Consider the following 22960-nt stretch of genomic DNA (forward strand, 5'->3'; position numbering starts at 1 on the left):
CATCCTTTCTTTCTTTTCTTCTTTTCTTTTTAGAGTAAAACAACTGGATATTGTTCCCCTAGGTCCATGACTAAGGCTCCTGGTGTATACACCTAATCCTGCAGATTCTGCAGAAGAGTAAGGAATGAAAACATCCCTCCTTCAAACTGATACCTTTTGAGAGTTCAGCTGGAGCTCTGACTAGGTCATTCTACTTCCTCCTTCTCTCTCTTTATTGCCTTCTAAATCCTTTTAAACACTTCTATTCTCTTAGGTAGAACTAATTCTTTGTATGACCATGCCTGTAGCCTAAAGTATTGCCTTTTCTTGCCTACTGACTGTCAGAAGCAGAATACATTGCCATTTTCTGCTCTGATTTCTTGCTTTAACTCTCTCTTTTCAGCGAGAGCTTCCGTGCTTGTTCCCTCAGGGGAGAGTTTTAAGTTCTCCAATAAGGTAAATGCCTTGAATTTCATCCCATGAGGGCAGATCTTAGTTCCTTTATAAAAGATAATGAAAAATCTGCATTTGTGGCAGTGGCAAATGGTACCTTCAACAGGTGTCTATGGCCTGTACATATGCTAATATCAGAGATCTTTATGGTATGCTTCTCAGGAATAGATATATTGTTACTAGAAATAATTACTGATCTTAGCCTTCATTGTAGGTACAAGACCTGAATTCTGATGTCAGTCCATGCAGAAACTGTTGGTGTTTCATTCAGGTTTCTCAAGATAATGAGTGCTCTTTGTGTCTGCCTAGCACAGGGGCTGTCAGAGAACCATGATCTCTTTTAAATGTTGATAAATTCCTGTATTCCAAGAATGTTTACCCATCTTCATTTGCTTCACAGTGAAGCTCTGTAAGTTGAATACAGTATTCTGTCATCCTGTTAGTGCTGTACACACTAACGTGTTTTATGCGCGTTAGCAGAGCTGTCCAGGAGCTCAAAGCATGTGGAGTGACCTGCAGGTGCCCACGTGAGTCGCTTCTCTCCAGTTCTTGGGCACTTCCAGATTTCTTTTTTAAACTCTTTATTGATTTTTCTTTCTTAAACAGAAAAGCACTTGAAGATTAGGGATAAATAGACTGAGAAAGAAAATACAAGATTAGATTTTAAATAGTGAGTATATTCTTTGGAGTAAATAAGAAAGAGCAGAATGAAATCCTACTGCTTAGAAAGGCTGATGTTAAAAATGCACAACTTCTCTGAATGTGATGGATATCATGATACCAGCAGTTCTACTTATTGGAGAGCATGGAAGCCTAGTATAATTTCAGACGAAAAAGCTGAAGATTTAGCCCCATAATGAAATAAGGGAAGAAAATAACTACTAGCTCCCGATGAACAACAAGTGGTAATATTTGAGAAGTAAAACTGATCAGAAGAAAAAAAATCCATTCCTTTTTATTGTTTATATTTATGTTTATTTATGTATGCACCTGGATGTAGCACCACAAAGAGGAGTATAAGTAGTTATATTTCATTCACATTTGCTATCAAAAAGCAGCTAGAATTGCTTGGCAGGCTTTGTTTTGGTTTTTTTTTTCCTTTAATCCATGAGGAAAAAAGAGAGAAAACATAACCCTCGAAAATGCCGTTGCATTCTGTCTTCCTCACATTTTATTATGACAAAAAAAGACAACCAAAACAGGTATATATGGATTAATCACCTTTCTTTGTAAAACATCTGAGTAGGATCAATTTGTGATAGTCAAAGAAGATTTCTGGGTGGATGAAGGTTTTGCCTCCTCTGCATGGGAACATCTGCATCAGAGGACTTGTTATCAGGAAGTTTTAAGCCAAGTCAGTGCTATTTAGTATAGGGTATCACTAAGAGGAATACATAAAATACACCTTAGTAGTGAAAGGCAACTCTTCCATCAATTTATGTTTGATTCTTACAGTTCTACACGAGTTTTTCTGTCTCAGTAGGCCTAAAAGTTTCTTTTATTAGATGAACATTGCCAGGATTGCCATTCTGGTGTCTGGCACACGTGTAGCTCAGGATCTTTTTACATTCTGTTATGATCACATCAGAAGCAATGCTTTCATTTTTACTGAACACATTTCTGTGCGTAGGAGCTTCAGTTTTGAATACATGTTATTAATTCCTTTTAGCACCTTCCGGAGGAATGTGCCTGTCCTGAGAAATATGACAGACTGTTTAGTACTGAGATTTCTTATTGTCTCTCCTGGTACTGGAAACAGTCACTTTTTCAGGGTACTGTTTCTCATACACAGATTTATCCTTACTTTATACGATAATCATCACAACCTATTCTTGTTTAACATTGAAAAGGGCAAATTGTCTGGCTTCAGTTAAATTTCCATCTTGAATGGTGTTTCTTTATTTAGCCCACCTAGGTTATTTAGACTGAAGAAGCAAAGGAGGTGGCATAGAAAATCAGAAGAATGAACCCCATTGTGCTCCTTTAACTCAGTTCCTTTTCTCCTGCACTCTTTCTTGGATTCAAATCCTTCTCTTTGTTCTCCCCACACCCCTTCTCTACCCTTGTAAATCCACTGAATGGAGGAATATTTTCTTTGTAGAACAGGAAACCATTTCCAGATTTAAAGGAGGACAGTCTGGAAAACCCATGGGAACAATAGTTATTTCAGAAAAGAAACCAGACCCCCCTGTTGTTATTACTGCTATTTTGTGCCAAGATTAGAGTGAAGTATCTTGACTTAATAGGGATTGAGCTCTCAGTTGAAGGCCTGCTCATCTGGTCTCTTTTGCCACCTTGAAGCTGTCATCTGGACTGAGCTCCTCAGAATCGGGGCTTCTGTTTTGTTATCATACATAAAGACAAAACACTGAAAAGAGAGATCCACCCCACTACAATTGTCTGTGAAGTCGTGGTGCTCACAAAAATGGCAGCAGAACGTCAAGTTTTGTGCCGCAAATAACATAGCTTGGTTTAAAACTAATTCCTCCCATTTTCTCAGAATGAAAATCAAATTGTTTTGACTTTTTTTAAGGAGAGTTATTAACGAGCCAAAAAATCAGGTCTTCTGTCTTTTGCATATACATTTGGGTGCTAATCAAGCTATAGCCATTTTGTGGCCTGTATGAAGCTATGTGTTGACCTTATTCTGTATCAAGCAGGGTATGCTATCAAAAGAGCCATTGCCTCAATCAGACATCTCTCCCAGGCAGGATGCAGCCCTGAGCAGCCTGAGCTGGTGGGCGGCACCCAGCTCGTGGCAGGGGATTGCAAGGGCTTTAAGGACCCTTCCAGCCCAAACCATCCTTTGGTTACGTGATGTGTGTGTCGTCTGAAGCTAAAGATGATATTGACAGAAGTCTGAGATCTGCTGTCTTTGAGGGGTGGTCACACCAAGCAGAGCATTTTATGAGTTTGTGAAATGGTGTGGAGGAGTTCGTTCAGGGTCTGTGGATAAACAAAGACATCCTGTTTCCAGATCTGTTAGTAAGTAGCTTTCAGAAGCTTTCTGCTTTTTAAATCAGTTTAAAAAATAAATCACTTGTCTGTGTTTAAGGTAAGTTTAAAAGCTTGAAATAGAGTTGAGCTGAAACAATCTTTCTTAGCTGGGAACCCTGGTAACACAGATAAGTGTTGAACAAGGCACAGAAGTTAGTCAACCTGAAGTTTCAAAGAAGAGAAAGGTTTCAAGTTCTAGATGTGACCACAGAAATCATTCACAGCTCATTCCTGTTTTTCTCTTTTAGGGATTTTTGCATTCTTTATTTTTTTCCCCTTAGCATGTGTATGCCAGTGTGCTTGAGGCTTGAGAATACATGTGTATGTATGTGTGCTTGCATTCGTCTGCTGCAATAGATTCCCAAGAAACAGTGCTGCAGAAGTCCAGCTGCTTTTCCATTAGCAGCCTTGATTTCACAATGGATTCCAGGAGGATACTTTCTTGAGCAACCTAGGGATAACTAGCCTATCCAAAGTATTTCCTTTTATACGGTTGGCTGTGTCAGTTTTCAGCCAATGGAGTCTATCTTTCTTCCTATTATCATGTTAATTGCCCATTGTTATTTTAGCCTAGAAAGCCCTGCCTATGTGCAAACACATACTGTGTACTGAATTCATGGAATGTGCATACCATCCATAGATGGTTGCATTTGTTGTGATATTATAGCATGTTCATTAACCTCCAGCAGGCTAACTTGTTGCCACTGATGACACGGGAAGTAGTTACGAAGCTCCTGGCAGCACCTAATTTGTTATTTCCTCAGCAGGTGCTCAAGGAAATTGGATCCCATACGCAGAGGGAATGACAGCACCTCCTCTGTTTAACTCCAAACTTCTTATTTATTACTGCTGTCCTAAAAATGGGATTCTATACCTTGGTGTGGGGTGGAGGCCGTAAGAAAAGTTATTTTCATCTAACAGTGCACAAAAAACACCCACAAAATATTTTGTCTCGACAGTGTAAGAGGATGTCATGTCCTGAGTTAGGTTCCTCACTGCTAACGGCTTGGGATTCTCATCCATCTGCCAGTGGAGTCGAGGCATGAGTGGGGTATTTCACACGTGTTCTGCTGCCATGCAATCCTGCTGTAGGGCTACACTCATACCTTAGTGCACAAGCAGCAAAAACAGCCAGCTGCCTGGTGGCAACTGTTGTAGTAGGAGTTATTCTCTAGGAAGAAATAGGAACAAAAGGCCCAATTTTTCTAAATGGCATGTCAAAAAACGTGTTAAGATAACCTGCTCCCATGCAGCGACTGAGCAAGCACATTAGACCAGAGCACAGTAGTCCTGCTTTGGGAAATGTCCAAATGTACAAGAGCTTAGCACTAGCCTTTTATTTTTTCCTAACTTGGATGCCTATCTTGTCCTATGCGTTTTCATTTCTACAAATGGTTTCTTGAATGTCCTATAGCTCAAGTGCATGCACTGCTGTCAATCTGAGTCCAAACCCCATTTCTCCTATTTGAATAAATGCTTCATGTAATTGCTTCTTCACACTATCTCCTGATTTCTGCAGCTAAGCCTCCCTGGTATGACTTTGTGGCAGCGAACATTTGCAAGAGATTGTGCTAGAAAACCATTATCTATGGTGATGCAGTTCTTCCATGATTTCTGATGGGAAACCAGTGCAAAATGTATTTCTCCTCCTGTCCTTCACTTCCCCAAATAACTATTATGTGTTTTCCTGCTGCTTTCTGTAAAGACGTAATTTTTTGAAAAAGTTGATCTTTTGTGAAAACAGAATTCCTTTTCTTTCTCTCCACAGGAGCTGTTACTGTAATGGGTTAAAAGACATGAGCAATCTGATTATGGCCAAAGTACTTTAGCAGACTTTCAAGTACTGTCATTTTAAAATGTTTTAAGTTGAAATTAAAGTTGTCTAAAAGCAGGCTGTTACATAGAGGTTGCATGTATGGTCCCTGAAAGTCCAGCCAAAGTCGATATCTTGTTGGGGATGTAGGAGAGAACAGGGCTGAGTTGAGGGAAGTAGAAGCACGTAACATGCTACATTTATGATCACACTTGCCTTATGCTACAGTGCAGTTTTCTCTAATCTCTTTTTGGTTATTAAACAGAAAAAGACCTATCAGTGCATCAAGTGCCAGATGACCTTTGAGAATGAGAGAGAGATACAAATCCATGTCGCTAACCATATGATTGGTAAGACATCCTTTAAACTAGGCCACTCATGGGCTGCTTGTTTTTTGCTACTCTTTGAAATTCACTATTCTAATAACTTGTTAATATTCATGCTGTAATTTATTTTTTTTTATCTTTCAAGGAAAATGATTTTGATGTAATGATTCTTCACTTCAAAGCTTTTTAAATATGTGGTTGTAAAAGTGTTACTGCTGAGCTTTTTTCCTTATCCTTTTGAGTCCTTGTCTAGCATTTTCATTTATATTAAAATCAAACTTTTGACAGTATCTTCCATTTGATAGCATAAATTTCTCTCAATCCACATAAAAAAGTACTTGCCAGTTGTCAACCACTTAGGAGCAATTATGTTTCAATTTTGTATGTCATGACATTGAATAGATTTAACTGCTAGCATTTTCCCAGCTAAATGTGGTGAATTCCTGAAGAACTCTGTCAAAACAGAAAGCTTACAGAGTTATTTCAGTGTTTTTTTTTCTCTTTCCAACAATTCAGGACTTCAGAAAGTTCGACTTTTCAGATACAGAAGTGGTTTACAAAGCAGTGCCTGCTGCCTCTGTTACTGAAGTAGCGTTATTGTGATGTGATGGGTTGTATTTCAGCTGCAGCTGGATGATTTCTTTTCTGATGAATGCAAAGAAATGTGTGTACAGATGTTAGGAATATATGTGTTGGCCCAAGAGGTCAGTTTACTTTGATGCATAGACCACAGAGGAGTTCCTTACAGATGCCACTGTCGGTGTATGTTGTATGAGATCCTCCATAGACCCTATAGCACACTTTGTGTGTCTAAGATGTTCATGTGCAGCATTTATCTCCCGTAAGCATAGTGATTTTCCTTCAATAATTTTACATTTAGGAAACTGTTCTCCCATCAATGCATATATGTAACTCCTATTATCTTTGATTTGAACTATGCATAAATATCAGAGAGTGAGAGAGAGAGAGAGAGAGAAAGAGAGAGAGAGAGAGAGATGCAGACTGACACAGTATTCACCCCCCCTGCCCTCACATGAGAGATATATGTGTCAGTCACAATAATTTTCATTCCAGAGCCAGGCAGGAGTTTCAAGTCAATGTCAAGCAGGTTAAGATGAAGATATCTAAAAATGTTTGCTTTTGTAGCAGGTGTTAATGTAATCTCTTGTTTGCAAGCTTGAAGAGTGAGATCCTTGTTAATTGGACCACAGTGATTTCATACAGTTCCCCCCTAGAATTTTTTAGTAAAAGCCTGAAAGAAAGGAGTCCGTGGGAAAGCTTATCGCTTCAGCCCGAGTTGTGATACAGTAAATGATCACTGATCTTTAAATTCATAGCTCATGAAATGTTGAATTAAGGTTCTACTTGATTTGAGAGAGGAATTCTTTCTCCTTCTGGAAAGAAGTGATTTCTTTACAGTGATTGATGTGTGAAGTTTATCTATTTATATCTCCAAATTACTGCTGTCTGGAATAATACATGATGATGTATGTGTCATTAGAAGTTTCAGTATTGGAGAGCTATTGGAAAGCAACACTGCTGTAAGTCAAAGGAGGCTGAGAAAAGTGTGGTGCTGTGGTTTGTGAAAACTGTACTTGCTGTTTCCTTGAAGCTGTGCATAAGTTCTAACAGGTATTTCAAAAAAGCCTATATAAAAGCAAAGGTATACATGAACTCAGTTCCACATACCTAGGACATTGTAAGTGCCAGAATGGTAAGAGAACAACTGATCTTTCTGCTTAGGGATCATGTCTTTGTGTCTTTTTACTGAGAGGTGGGCCGAGGACATTCATGCAGTCATCTCTTCTTATGGTGGAGTTTGCGGAAGAGGGAAGTATAGAAACCTCTGGTGAGGAGCCCTCTTCTTCCTGCTGTAGAGCAGCTCAGCCTGTTGACAGGTTCTTGGCCCTCTTCGGAACACGGGGCTGCCTCCAAAATCGTGGTGTCAGTGAGTCTCCTGTTGGCATTTGCTCTTTACTGGGGGATGCTGCATCTGGGAGGTGAGGCTAGGTGCCTTGGTTTATCCACCAATAAATCCTGTGAAGATTTTTGGTGATAATTTGCGTAGTGCTGTCAGCAGAGTGATGGATTGCTTCCTGGGCTTGCTCCTGTGGCCTTTGTTCAAAGCCTGAGAGCCTTAATCCCTTTCACAGGCTGCAGGAGAGACAAGCACGTGCCTTGCTACCACTCGGCTGCCTTATTGATGGTACAGCACGGAGTGGAAGAGGTTTCCTTGGTGTTAGGCTGAGCTTTGTCAGACGGCAGTGAGAGAAAGAAGCCGATTCATCTGTTCTGTAGGTCTGTGTCACAGCAGTTGCTAATGTCACTGTTAGTGCAAGACCTACACCCAAGGATTTGTTTGTGTCACGATCCTGAAGTGAGCATTGAGGTGCACAGGGACTGGGGAGACCCTGCTCTTGGGTTGTGCCTGCTAAGGAGCTGGCATCTGGCTCACTGAGATGAACTCGTTCGTGTCTGCCTGAAATTAAGGTGTCTGCTTTAATATAGTCATTGAGGTGCCGTCTGGGGAAAATGAATGATTGATACCAATCTAAGATAAGAGTTTGAGTAGGATAAGCATTTCCAGGGAGAGGTTTTTATCTCATTTGAATCTGAAGTGAGCGAAGACAATGAAGTTAGCCTTGACATGTAGTTTTAGGTAATAAAAAGCACACTTGGCTTTGATAATCCAAGACCTCTCTGCTGCACTTTCTTCTCATACTTTGCAAAACACAAAATCAATAGTTGACAGATGTCCTAAACGCTTGCTTACAGTTTCGTTCTGCTCAAGTGACTGTCAACAAAGGAATCCCCGATCTGTAGGCGTGATGCCCCCTAAGTAGCAGTGTCCATGCTGTTATTAAAGATTTCGGTTATTTCTTACATCATAGCTGTGGAGAGTGCCTCCAGTGGAGTTGGCTGTCCCTCCTCCACCTCTCAGCTCTTCAGCTGGAGTCAGAGGCCCTGCTCATAATTCATGGATGTCGGGGGTTCTTTTTTTCAAAGCAATATGCAGGGAATTTCCAGTGCTACTCCCATGCACTGCTTTGAAAAATTACCCTTCTGCACTCTAGCCCTTCATATCCTGTGCACAAACACAGAGGCATATTGGGTCCTGTACAGGGTCCCTGGAGAAGGAGCGGGCTGGATCTATCCTTGAAGGAGGTAAATGGTGGATGTTACGTTTCATTTTACACTGGGGCCTGTAGGAGGGCTGGAAGCAGCAGAGCAGATCTCTTCAGCTGCAGTTAGACAGGATAGGATCTATTTAGAAATGTTTTCAGCCTGGGGTGGGGGAGGGCACGGAGGGGGCTTGGGGTGGAATTTGTAGAGAGTAGAGGTCTTTGAAACATTGCACTGATTGGGACTCCTTTGAAACTTGTCCACATGCACAGAGAGGGGATCCCCCTTTGAAACATTTACAGGCGCTGGGGAGTCCACTTGGGAGTATATCAAAAACTTTCAGTACTCCTTGCAGCCTCTGTACTTGCTTACCTCCTGTTGCGCTGACCTGGCAATGTTTAAAGCTTCTCCCCCTTATCTCCCCACCTTCTCCTGCCTCTGATGTGCATGCAGTCTCTGTTAGATGCAGGAAGATGGGCGTACGCAGCCGTGGGCTCTATGGGGGGCGGTGCGCAGCCATGGCAGCAGTCAGAAGCACAGAAATCTGTTAATGCAGCTTTTCTCTTGTGGTTTTGGGAGCTGAGGAACTGGAATTCCCTATCCTCTAGCCACTGCTAAGGCCCCAGCGCATGTGGGCAAGGGTTGCCGAGGGGCAGGGTCCAGCACCTGCATCCCACAGCTTCTCTGGAGTTGGCAGAGGAAAAGCCTTATGGCTCAGAGTTTTGCTGATGATTTTACACGTGTCCCACAGCTGGGCAGGGTGCCCTAATTCTTGTGTCTCAGGCTGCATACAAAACCTCAGGCTCATTGCCCTCCAAGCATATCTGGTGCCACAATGTCAAGAAGCAGAGCATTCAAATCTGTGCTGAGGCTCTGCCCTACATGAGGAGCAGCCATGGACATAGCAGTACTTCTGTGCCATTTTTAGAGGGAGTTGTTTTCTATTTTCTATTGTTTTCTAACGTTCAAAAAAGATGAATGACTCTTCCCACCTTTCTTTCTCCCTTTATCTGCAAAAGTCTCCTGGCAAACACACACAAGAAGCTCAATTGCAGCACGGTTAATGCCAGAACACAGAAACTAATTATTTCTGGCTGTGCTCTAACAGCAGAATGACTTCAGCATCCTCCTGCCCCACGCTGCAGAGGAGTACAAGCATCCGTGGGCTCGAGAGAGCCGCCCGCAGTCTGCCCGACCCTTCAGGCTCGGCTGCTCCTTCCAGCGCTGCTCCGTCCCTACACGTGTGCATGCTCTGGTCAGCCTTGCGGCGTGGATGTGGCAGGAGGAGTGGGCTGGCGGTGCGGATGGAGGAGGGGGCGCGGGCTGGCTGCGGTATGCGCGAGGCAGAGCGGGAGGCCCTGCTCCGTGCTGCGAGAGCCGCCTGGGAGCTGAGGGAGTGCTGCAGGGAAAGCTTCCAGGAGTCACACTGAAATTGTTCTGGGGTCTGGTTCCTGGACTGCTGTCCAAATAAATATCTCCTTGTTTGATGTGATGGGGACAGCCGTGTTAAACAACTGCGTTCGGAGGAACGGGGAGAATTTTCTAAGCGCTGCCCCAAGCTGTGGCGTGTTGTACACTGTGTGTAATGGAGGGCTGCAAGTATCTAAATTACCTTTCCTGCCCTTGGAGATCATGTTTCAGGCTCTGGAGTTGCTCTGCCAGAATTAAACACAAAACAGGGGGGTAACATCCATCCACAGTTGTTTTCTTTCAGATGCGTAGAAGTATTTAAGAAGAAAAAATTACCAAATACAGGTTAGGTATATTGTTACTTGTAGGTTTGTTGCTCTTAAGAGCACCAGTAACTACAGAAGTATTTTTTCAAAAGAAGCAATTGAGAAAGCTGCTTTTATGTTCCGGTAATCAGTAGGTGATACCAAGCAAGACAGAACCAGCAGAGAAGGAGCTGAGGTAGTGTTCAAAACCAGACATAGACCAAGATGCACACAATTATGTTTTCTGTTTAAAAATTGAAGCGAGCAGTTTCCTTTTGATTTAAGAAATTGTTGTTTTCATTATTCAGATCATACCAGAGTTTCTAATGTATATGCTACTATTCAACAGAAAGTGGGACTACTTTTGGGTGTTTTTAACTCCTGCTTGTCACAGAACATTCTAAGTGCATGTGCATATGAAAAGGATGTACGTGAAAATGGTTTTTGCAGCTTCAGCATTATGCATGAGGAAATATTAACCCAGAGCATCCCTGATGAGGATGTGATGCATTTCCCATTGTAGGATCTGATCCTTTGGAGCGCTTTGTTCCCTTTCCTCATTGGTTTGGGTGCTGGGAAGGCTAATGCTTTTCAGAATCTTTCTCACTATAAAACATAATTTATATGCAGTATACATAGTCAATAGAGAGAGAAGGGTGATTTTAATTCTTCTAAAATTCCCTTTTTTGTGTGGTGTTTGTTTGACAAGGCACATGAATTCCAATTGATTTAAAGTTTAAGGGTACTGTTGGGTAACACCTTCCCTTCCATTTAGATACTGTCAGGACATTGTGTCCTGAGACTGAGCTGTTTGATTCTTGAGGGAAACTCTTCAGATCGAGCACTCGTGTTAGTTAAAGCGTCTGCGTGGTAGCAATGATGATGACATTGCAAAGCACTACCTTGGTAGTAGTTTTCAGGCATTAAGGCAAATAGTAATGTGCCAGATTGTTTTTGAAGCATCAGATGCATATTATCAACAGGAACATATTTCTGGACTCGACAGCTGTATGTGTGAATTAATTATGGACACATTAGGAACTGAAAAATATATTTTTAACTTTGATGTTTGTAAAGCATATTCCTAGTAATTGCTCTTTTAATGCAGAAACGGAAGGTACAACCTTCGTGTATTTACCCAGTGCTTGCTTAAATATCCAAGCCTACGTGGACCTGCTTTAATTAGCAGTGTGTGCTAGAATTCCGTGTTGCAGGGGCTGGCTATTGCGAATGACCAATTTTAGGGAAGATGAGCTGTAGTGGTGAGCACAGCCTGCAGTCTGCACAGCTCTCCCGCACTGCCTGCCCGTGCCCTGGGCTGGCTGCAGCCTGCAGGGCCGCTCAGAGTGGGGCTGGGGCTGTGCCCGCTCCCAGACAAAGGCTGTGCTGCTGCCAGCAGGCCCGTCCGTCCCCGCTCCAGCCCTGAGCCCAGGGCATTTTCATTCTTCTCACTGCCTTGAGCTGTAAGAGCTCGTGCGAGTACTTAAATAACATTGTAAGGAGTGTAGTGCATAAAAAGCTAGAAATGTTCCAATACAAACTTACTGTTTTTGAAGTGTAGTCACACTGAAAGCCAAATAACCGTTGTTAATGGGTGGAAGATGCTCTCTTTAGTACAAACAATATCGGCCCCTAAGATAATTCAGCACTTAATTGGTCTCTTACTTTGAAACTGGTTTAATAAATTGTGTATTTACTGTCGCTCCTTCCCGAGGCCTGGAAAATTCGTTATCCAAAATCAGAATAATTTTATCCAGTCACACCGTATAGCTGTGGCCTCCTGCAATTGTTATCTATGCATATTTGTTCATAAAATTTACTCCGTTTCATGAGAATGTGTTTTGTTTCACTTGTTTATCTACAAAGAAAGAAATAGCATTTCCCTTAATGTATTCATTCACATTTTCCTTTTGCATTTTTCATTTCATTTACAACTTGGTAATAGTAGTTCAGTTTTCACTGACATTTTTATAGCTGCTATGACAACATTCCTGTTTTGCATGATACATGCATAATCGACTATGATCCCAGTTTCACATTGCTTTCATTCTTTCTTAACTGTGTTAAAATTCCTTGCAGCCTCCAAATTCAATTTTCATAGGCAGTTGTGATTACACCTGTTTAAACATTTTCCTGGTAGTTTCATATGTATTCATAAAGGCAGCAGTTGATAAAACACCTTCTCTGCAATCAGTCAGAGCCTTAAGTGTGATTTTTCTTCAGAATAATCATTAGCAAACACTTCAATCTGTTCCCAGTCTTATCAATATCATAATAGCTGGACAGCGTGGCAAAAAATGCTGTCCTTCAGTGAACTCTGCCTTGTGTAGCAGCGATTGTCCTGAATGTGTAACTTGTTCTTTGTTTTTGTAGATGCCATTAACCTCGAAAACTGCTGTACTTGTGCATTTAATACTTTGCAGAGATGCTTCCTGCCTGTTTCTCAGATGTTTTGTGTGTGTGGCCGTGTCTCTTCAAGTTCACAAATTTCTTAGTCCTTCTTTGCTAGTATTGAATGTGGAAAAAAAAAATGCAAGTTCTCACCATATGGGGTTTCGGTTCTCCCTGCAGATGGCAAAATGACTCCACTGCTTCCCAGCGGAGAGGTCAGCACCCCTCTGTGTCCTACTTTCCAGCAACAAACACCAGAATATTTCTTGGGGGCTGGGGAGCGAACCCTGCCTCATTTCTAGGTGTGGACTTCAGACTTGATAGGAATGATGCATTAAGGAAGTTCATCCAGTGTGAATTCCAGGTGTTAACATCTCTATCAGCTCTGTTGTAAGATCAAGGTGGTTAGGATCTGTTTGTGGAAGCTTTTTAACAAATAGCAGCCTTGTCTGGAGCAAGTAGGTATTACCCCCATTTCTTTCTTATCTGCCGTACAAATCTGTCGGTTTGGAAACTTCAGGTGCCTTTCTGTGAAAGGTAGGTGTAAAATGAAAAATAAATGAGGAACAAAGGAATGAATGGAAAATCCATATTGGCTTAGCTAGGAGTTAGTGGCAGAGTTATAGAATATTCTTTTTACCTCTTTCGGGAAATCTTGACAAGATTCCAGACCATTTCCAGTCAGGAAAAAGGAAAAATAAAGTATATCGTATTAGTAAACTGTAAGAAAATTCATTCTCTGCTAATAAAATCCTGGATTTCATTTTTTAAATACTTTGTTTGATATCCAGCACTTCTGAGCACCAAACCCAAAATGTTTGTTTTTTCTTCTTCTGTTGATTTTAATAAAAGTCCCTGGTTTTGAATTGGGTACTGCTTACATATGCTGAACCCTAACTCTGCAGTTATTGGACTGAAGTGGCTTGCCTGTATGTTAAGGTCCAGATTTGTTCCTCCTGTTACTTGCTTGACTTCAAAGAGAGACAGTTGGCCCATTGCCTTTAATTACAGTTCAAACTAAACAGCGCCCCTAACCTTGGGGAGGATTTAATCTGGTGTATTAGAACAAGAGATTACAACTGATATTTCTGTTTTTTCCTAGCTGGTAAACAAGTCAAATTGAACACAGACCTCCCTGTACACTCCTGCTTCTATGGGTACTCACATGGCTTTTTTTATTTTTTTTTCCCCTGCATTTGTAATTGGAAACTTTTCTATGCAGAGCGTCTTTGCAAATTACTTCCATGAAAGAAGCCTGTGTACATTATTTAAGTGCTTTTACCTTTGTCAGTGTGTCAAGGCTCCCAGCACAGGTAAAGCCTTTGCACAAATTGCCTTTGCTGTTTGCACCAGCAGTGTTTGCTCGCTTGAATTATCACATTTTTGTCACGGACTCCTGGTTCTATCTGTTAGTGAGTTTTGGCAGTTCGAGGCCTTTGGAAGTAACAGAGTTTTTTAACGGAACATTTGAACTTTGCACTTTCATTGTGTGCCTTTTTTCAAAACAAATTCCTTTAATTAAAAAGTCAAGAAGTTGCCATTCTTGCAGGAGGAGCAGCTGCTGTGTGGCTGTGCGCTGAGCCTGAGGAGGGTGGTGGGAGCTTGGCCGTGTCCCACTTCCCCGCAGGAGTGTCGAGCTTTTAAGAACTGGCAGTGCTGTTGTCTGCCATGTTGAAACAACAAGAAGCTGAAGATACGCGTCTTTCTTTGTCAGTTGAAATATTGACGTTTTCCTGGTGAGAAATTATGGTTTTAGAAACCAAAAAAACTTTTTTTTTTTTGTCCTATTATAACAAAAAAAACACGCCACAACTGCTATGTAAGAGAACCACGGTCTTCAGAAGACTGAGCTCCACAGCAAGCCATAAAGCCTTCCTGTTCATCCTGTTTGAACAATCATAGTTGGCTTCTCCTCGCCTCCTGCTTCCCTTGGGGACAGTTTGGCCACGTGCTTCCTTCATTTGCTCCTCCTGCACTGGTGAAGAGGAGCCGAGAAATGTCACTGCAGAAAAGAAGTCCATAACACACCGCTGATGTGCATAAATCAGTCCATTGGCCAGTCACAGCCTGCTGCACTCCATTTAATGAGGAGTATATTTTATTCTGTATTCACAGGCCTGACTTTTAGTATGATTCGACCTGGGCAAATCCGTTGGTTTCAAGTTTTGCGCCAGGTAGGGTTTGGGTGTTTTAAAATGACGATATCAGCTGGCACGGTTGGCTTGTCTTCTGTTGTGATGTTTTGCACACATCAGTTACATGTTGTTGTATGGACAAATATTTCCTAAACCCCATGACTGTGAGTTATATCCAGGAATAAATATTGGCAACAAAACTTAAATGATGAAACCTTATGGAATGAATGGTAACTGATTCAAGCTGGGCCGGATATAGATAGCAAAAGCTGAGGAAAGAAAGTACTCAAGTGACATCTTCTCCTTTTTTAATTTTCTAGTTAAGGATGTATTTAACTTTTGACCTTTTGGTTCAGTATTTATGCTTAAAATGTAGGATTTGTGAGAGAAAAAAGAGGCAAAACAACCACTCTACCCATCTAAAATCTTTTACAATCATTAATGAGCTTCAAAAAACAGGAAATATACATTCTGAGATTTGAGTTTCTAGATTAGTTTATACTTATGTATTTCTTTATACTTACATGTTTGAAAACCTGATGGGAGACAGCTGATATTTTAAGCTAAGCTTTTTCAAGTTATATGTCCTTTGATATAGTTTAGCAAAGAAAATTTAAAAACCTATGCTGAAAAAGCAAGCTATAGTTTTTCTCTTTTTTTTTTTTTTTTTGTAATTACAATAATTATAGTGATATGCTCTGAAATTTAAACACAGCCTCTTTAACTTTTTCTTTCATGTTTTAAAAAATTGCATAGTCATGCCGAAATCCAATGCTACGAAAATATGTAAGGTGCCAGAAAAGTTACACGTGTTATAGAGTATTACTAAAAGTAGAGATAGGTTCTCCTTGTATTTTCATTGAAGCTCAAGGATTATTTTGATAGCTGTGTTAATTGTGTCAGTCTTCATGGATGTGATTGTTGAGGCATCTGACATCTGTGTGCCTGTGACAAGGGCATTTGGAGCTGTCGGAGTGCTGGGTTCTCAGAGATTTCTGTATGTAAGTGTTCAGCTTCGAGTGTCAGAACAGCCACATAGAATTGGTGGACGAGGGGAAACTTGCTAGGGATTTTCTGAACAGCCGGCCTGGAAACTGTAACTTGCAGTTGCTTGTAAATGCTTCATTGCTAAGCAGCTCAAGATGGAGAAAGTTAGCAGTTCTGGAGCTCCATGCAGACACTGCTTGTAAACTGTCAACTAGTGCATGGTTTGTGTTTTGTGCACAAGTCATCCCTGCAGTTTAAACACTGGTGTTCAGTTTTAAGGCAGATACACATTTGCCGTACAGTGTGGAGGGCCAGATTTATCTACAAAGGTGTGGGTTGCTTACCTCTATAACTACAACTTCGTGTTCTTTTCTTATTAATGACTGAAAATATTGGAGTTTGTTTTTCCTTTCATTGGAAGCACCCACAAATCATAAATGTACAAGGTGTAATTATATCTATCTTTCATCTTTATTCTTGTTTGAATGTGGCTTACTGGTAAAGAATTCTCGAGACCCAAAGAATGGACACTAAATGGCCTAATCATAGTTGTTCCCCATTTTCCTAAGGCTTAATCTGGGGAAGTGGCTGCCATTTGCAGGCTAGCAAAACAGTAAAAGCATGTCATTGTACACAGCATTTTTTTGGACAGCTGTATAAAAATGGCAACACACTGTGAAATCCATTAACAGCAAAACATGTTAAATTCAGCAAAATGCATCTCATGTGGAACACTGAATAAGAAATTATAGTCTGAGTTTTACTAGTTGGTTATCGGAGTCTGTCTTGAATGAGGAGAATCAAATTTTTTTCATGCGTCTGCCTATAATAACAGCAAATGCTGTACACTGGACTTTGAAACTAGTGTGCGCCTGTAAGGCTTTGCCCCAGTACTTTTCTGCAAGGTTTTCACATACCTAATCTTCATGTCCACTGGTGGCAGTCCTTGCTCAAAAAGCTCCTGTTTGCATGCTGGGGCTCACCTGTGCTCACTAGCATTGCTTGAACAGTTCAGGAACATTTGCACAAATAAGCTTAGTGGGATATAGGAAGAAGAGCTCAAACTGGGAACAGATTGACTCATCTCCCTTAACTGACTGCCAGTGCCAGCAAGGACCTCCGTGTGGGCAACCATGAGTAGGTCCTTTGGCTTTTGTGGGATTCCCTGGGTGGATTTTGTTCTGCACGTAGTAAGATTTTTCAAGATTTCAAGATTTTTTCAGGATTTCAAGGTTTTTTTCAGTAATATCATTTTTCAGATAAGTGTTTAAAATTTCAAAAAATCTCTCGCAAAGTGTTCTGCGTTTCCAGTGTTCCTGTTTAACTACGAGATGTTGTTCATCAAGATAGGATGCCATTAAGTATTCTGGTACAGAAAGGAAAAATGAGTTTACTCTTGCTTGGTGGAAAATGAAATAGCCATGTTAACTTTAGCTCTTATCATGAGATTAAAAGTCTAATGGGGAATAATGTCATTTTCAGTCTTCAAAGCCAGCATCAATGACCTTTTCAGAGTTTTAACTTCAACTGCCTAATGATTTCTCTCCTAGAAAAAGCAGAAAAAAGTCTTTTCCTTGCCAAGGAAATGAACAAATGGATGGATAAAGTTAACTGTATGTTGAAGCCGGCTAAACCGCTTTTGGTCATATTTAACGCCAGCAGATGGGAGGTGGCTTCCAGGCTGTATTGCCCACGTCACCCCAGAGCACAAAGCCGAAGAGCCAGGGCAGGAGGGCAGCGTGGGGTCAGCCCCCTCCTCTGCCTGCACACCCCGGTGCTGGCGGCCCTGGGCAGTGCTTGTGGCTGCGGGCACTGGTGGCTCTGCGCGGTGCTGCTGGCCCTGGACAGCCCTGTCTGCGCATGCCGCTCGCCCTGGGCTGGCTCGGTGTCACTGGGGGCTCGTTTCCTGTGTAGGAACACTGGAATTTCTTGGTGCAGTTCCTGTTTGCGTTTGCAGGCTTGTGCTCTTGCTCTTTTGCCAAGCTGGCAGCGCACAAGGGTGACTTCCTGCGCAGGGATGTAGAAGTGATCCTGTGATTCTTCCTCTGCAGCCACTGGGAGATAAAAGCCAGGACATCGGGGACTGCAAAGAGGGAGCCAAATTATATTTATAATATTAAAGTGAGTGCATTTGTGGTTTTGCCGTTCTCTAGGGTTTTTCATAAGTAGAAAAACATGAATTAGCATTTTCCATTTCCATATATTGACTGGAAAAATAGCCTGCTCTCAATTAAGACCTATAGCTTTTGGGATGTATGCAACAATTTTATAAAATATTTACAGCAAAATTTGCATTTTACATGGCAATACAGTATTTCTTGTGTTTAGTGGAAAGGACTTAGCCTAACAGAGGAAATTCATCCAGCCTACCAAAAGGAAAATAAGTCTAAAATTGGTTGTTAGCATTGGCACTGAGGAGCGCCCAGTGCAGGCTGTTACCTCCAGCCATCACCCAGGGTCACTTTCCCCACAGCTGTCAGTCACACCGCTCCCTGTGCAGAGCCATCGCTGCCCCTTTAAATCTGCCTTTGGAAAAGGCTGTGGCTTTGTGCTAGACAGATAAGTAGAACATTTTTTTCCAAATGTAAATGCGCACTGTAAAGAACATAGCTATTTCCTGGATAATTTGCAGTTGTATATTTTATGTTAATTTCACCGAAAATATTGCACCCCTGCCAGGTTTAGTAGAGGCTCACTGTGATATGAATAATTTCTAGCGAATCATTTTTTTTCTTCATTTAAGATTTGGCACCTTTTTAAGATTTTAATAATAGCAACAAGGAGGAAGATTTAGAACAAGTGAAACATTAGAGCCAAAGAAATTCACATTGAGAGCTAATGTAAAATAGCAAGAATAATTACATGGAAAACAGTTGCCACAGATGTTTTTCCTTGTAATGTAATAACTATTTACTAAACTGTTTATTTTAGGCCCTTGGTTTACAATAAAATATTTATACATGCTCTGCTGTAATAAAAAAATATTGACAAAATACTATAGAGATTTTTAAAAGACAATTAGTATTCCTCTGTCTAATGGCAGCGTTGCAGCCACTGCCAGCCCTGCCCCTCTCTGTGGCAGCAGGGCAGCAGCATCCCGGGGGCTGAGCACTCACAGAGGCCGTGGGCTTGTGCAAACTGTGGTTAAATGGCTGGGGAACGTGAAATCTAATGCTGTAGGCTGAGGAAGCATGCTTTTCCTCTTTGTTTAAATAAGGAAAACCTGATTCCATCCTGAAATAGTATATAATTAAGCTGTGTCTTTTCTGAGCAAAATGTGACTGCTTTAGGAGCAAGTTTGAAGTATCAGAATCCTGAATGTTGTTCCTAAAGCCAGTGTGGCATGGCGGCTGCTCTGAAGTAGTGTCTGTGCCATCCCTAACCCTGCTGCTCGATTCTGCTAGAGCCACGCTTGTCAGGCACTTGGTAAATGAAGTTACGTGCCTGTGAAGTGCGTGCATTGGTGCAGTGTGGGTATCAGATGTGTGGTGTGGCAGTGCCAGAGCCTACTGAGTAACTTCAGCAGCGTTGGAAGGCCTGCAGATGGTACTATACACAGACAGCCTTAAAGTGTATGTTCTTGCCTTCATGCACATATAGAAGAAGGTTTTATTTTCAGATGTCTACTGTGTTACGTTATAAGATCTTAACACAAAGTAGTATCGCATCAAGAAACTTCTGTGCCTCTCCCTGCTGCCTGCTGCATAGTGACAGATTTTAGGTTTTTTCCAGAATCGGTGTACATCTTTTAGGGTGACCTGTTCCTTTCACTGCGCTGCCAGCACACAGCAATTTTAAAAGAGGCCTTGAGGCAAAAGACAAAATATCTGTAGTTTTGTGAACACAGGCCCTGCTACCTGTTTGTGTTTGAGTAACAACCACGATAGAAGAACCCAAAGTCTGCGATGTGAACAAAGGCTGCACAGCTGGATCTGGATGCCCAGCACTGGGAAGTAGGAAGATTTCGGTGCCTACCTCTGAATCCGTATCTAGCAGTACAGGCTCTACTTTCAGGCACACAAGTCCGTTGAGTTTCCATGCTAGCACATTGTGAGCTTTATCATTACAGAAGGAACAGGGTAGCAGGCTTGTGAAATGATTGGGAAAATGAATTTAAAATATATGTATGAGCCTCTTTTCCTGATGAAACTCATAATTCTCACCTGTTTAACAACTGGTAGCGTTGACGATTTAGATTTTAGTCATGCTTGGTTACAACATTCAAAAAAGGGGTAGAGTGGAAAACTGCAAGCTTGAGAACTAAAACTGAACAAAAGAGGGAGCTAAGAAATCTAAAATGTCCAGGTTTAAGGCAGAATAATCATGGTTACCAGATCCCTTTTGTTGGAAACAGACTTTCTGCAGGTTTGACTCATACACAGAGGCCAATGTGTGTGAGAGGTCCATGAGCCTTGTAGCATGCCATGCACAACCACTGAGTGCCTTTCCCAGGGTTTGCCCTTGAAGAATCTAGCTGCAGCAGCTTTTTTTGATCACTGAAATTTGGCTGTTCCTATGAAAGTCTAACTTAATAGAAAGATAACTTGGTATCAAGCTTACAGTAAGAAAATAAACGGTGTAATACGTGCAGTATTTTCTGTAAATTAAACGAAGTTTGGGTCTGGGCTCATTGCCTCGTGCTGCCTTCCTGCCTGTGAAGTATTGATACAGGCGCAGCGCGGCCAGGCCGTGCAGTTCCTTCAGTACAGTGCCTTTTGAGTCATCAGTAGGCTCCACAGCTAGCATTAAGGAAAACAACGGGATTTGCGCTTGGAAATCAGCAGTGCTCGGCACACACAGTATTTTTTTTCAAGGACTGTGTTATTGTGTAAGCTAATGATTTTGTTTTTAAGTTATATTCTCAGGGGCATGGATATCCAGAATAATCAAGGATGTACTTTTACTGCCGATCCTGTGCAGTTAGGTCTCTGGTGGAGAAACCGGGCCGATTGCAGCACTTGAGCTTCGGATTAACCCCTGCTTAGTAACTTGACTTCCTGGTGCTGAATAGATTTCTAGATTGATATGTGTTACCTATGTGTAAATTAATTTAAATGACATTAAATTAGTCAGTTCCTTTCCCTTGTGCCTTTAGAAGGCCATTTAGTGTTTGTCATAGTCAAAGCCAGTATCTGTGCAAGCAGTTTTGGAAACGAAGTACATCTGCTGTGGTTCTGCCCTCTCCAGACAAGCCTGGATCACCTGGTGGCCCCCAGCTATGGTAGAGCAGCAGCTTGTCCTGCCCTGGTGACATCGTTGCCTGGTGTCCCCGGGACCCAAGGGGAATCCTCTGTGGGTATGTGCAGCACAAGGATGGGGTGGGATATCCAGTGCGTGGCTCTGAGAGGGAAGGAGAGCATGTGTCAAGAGTTTGCATTATTTTTTTGTTTGCGGAGAGGAGTTCAGAAATTTTCCACTAAAATTGGTACTTCTGCATAGAGGAGTAACATATTAAGAGAGGAAAATGAAGGAGCAGGGCAAGACAGAGGAAGCCTATGAAAGGAGTTCTTTCTGCTCTTTTGAAATACTCGTGGTGTGAGTTAGAGCACAAACCCTTTCAAATATTCTCAAAAAAGCTTCACCTAGTGTCCCTACCATAGCTTTGCATATAAGGAAATGACTGTGGAGAGCGTTATTCTAATAAAGTGTTGGCTGTCAGTGTCTCGTACTGGGTCAGGAAATGAGTTCAGAGGAGCAGATTTTGCTGAAGAATGTCTCCAATTTTCCCTTGGAACTACACTTCTAGGGTTTTTGAAGGTTTATGTATTTCACAGTTCAGATTTTCATTTTAGCTTTTCATTTGCTGCTTGGGATTTTTATTAATTTAGCAGCATTCATTTAAGTTGATCCAGCTCTTTATATCATTTCCAGCTTGAAATATTAGTTCAGAGATAAGCTTTGTTATTAAATGCTTAATCTTGAACACTTGTCTTATTTGGTAAGAATTATCTTTGAGAAGTAGGTAAAGAGAAGCTGACGACTCTGGTTTTCAGGCTGTTGTAACTGGAGTAGCCCAAGTCCTGGTTTACAAAGGTTGGCATCCCTTCAGTTTGCCATCGCAGCAGCTGGACTTCATTAAATGCTGGTGTTAATTACTGGGAGATCGCTGGTTCAGTATGCATACAGCAGCACTTGGGGTGACATGCAAAAGAAGGGTCACCTTGACATGGAAGCTTACAAAAAAAGGAAAAAGAGCAGGGCCGTCACTAATTCTGTAACTGCTTTTAGTGCAAAGCGACTCCGAGAGCAGCACAGCGAGCACTGCCACATGGTCACAAGGAGAGTTTTAATTGCTCCTGCCACTGAGTAGTCTGGGAAGGAATGTAGGCGCAGTGCTGGCTAACTTGCCTTACAAAAAAGGAAGATGTGAATGTCATATTTTCTGTGTGTGGTACAAAAGAGAGAGGAAATTCTTTTTTTTTTTTTTTTTTTTTAATTCTCCAGAGTTTTCAAGCCATGTGCAGTATAGTTTGAAGAGAAATTATTAATAATTTCGTACACCGTAAATAGTACTCAGTGGAGAAAACCTGTCAAGAGTTTGTATCAAAGGGAGAATGTTTAGGGGACGGATGTCATGGAGAGGAACACAAACCTTGCTGTGTCCTGCAGCCAGCAGTGCTGGGGTGGTGTGGGCGCCCGGCCGTCACCGGCCCTGCAGAGGAGCGCTGGCTGTAGCTGTGCCGTGTGCCTCGCCGGGCCAGGAGGGGAGGGTGGGTGCGAGGACATTGGTGGAGAATTAGGTTATTGCATTTCCTCCTTAATTCTTCATCAGGGCTGCCGCCTCTATTTTCTGCAGAAAAATCAATGCATTCTGATTCTGTAATTTCCCATGGTGCCTCGCTGGGCGCGCGGCGTGCCATGGGAGGTGACATATCCGGTCATGGCAGCTTGAACTCTTTTTTCCAGTGAAAGAATTCATTGGAATTTCACAACCTTTGCGTGCTTTTGTGAAAACACTCATTTGTGTTTGCGCCAACCCGCTAATGGCGGATGCCGGGGCTCGCGAATCCCACCTACATTCGGTGCTCGTTATGGCATGGA

General features: G+C 41.8%; 1 protein-coding gene across 5 annotated transcripts in view; it reads left to right on the forward strand.

Annotated features, from left to right (window-relative positions):
- The window catches only part of ZNF423 (zinc finger protein 423), a 163998-nt gene that overhangs the window by 80374 nt on the left and 60664 nt on the right, over positions 1-22960 (forward strand). For all 5 annotated transcript variants that reach the window (XM_042821744.1, XM_042821745.1, XM_042821741.1 and 2 more), the window contains one exon: positions 5508-5592. In XM_042821744.1, coding sequence (XP_042677678.1) covers positions 5508-5592 — 85 coding nt within the window. The remainder of the gene's footprint in view (positions 1-5507; positions 5593-22960) is intronic.

The sequence above is a fragment of the Centrocercus urophasianus genome, unplaced genomic scaffold (assembly GCF_019232065.1).
Source record: "Centrocercus urophasianus isolate 14NV4802_14NV808 unplaced genomic scaffold, USGS_Curo_1.0 seq_2, whole genome shotgun sequence".
Taxonomy (NCBI): domain Eukaryota; kingdom Metazoa; phylum Chordata; class Aves; order Galliformes; family Phasianidae; genus Centrocercus; species Centrocercus urophasianus.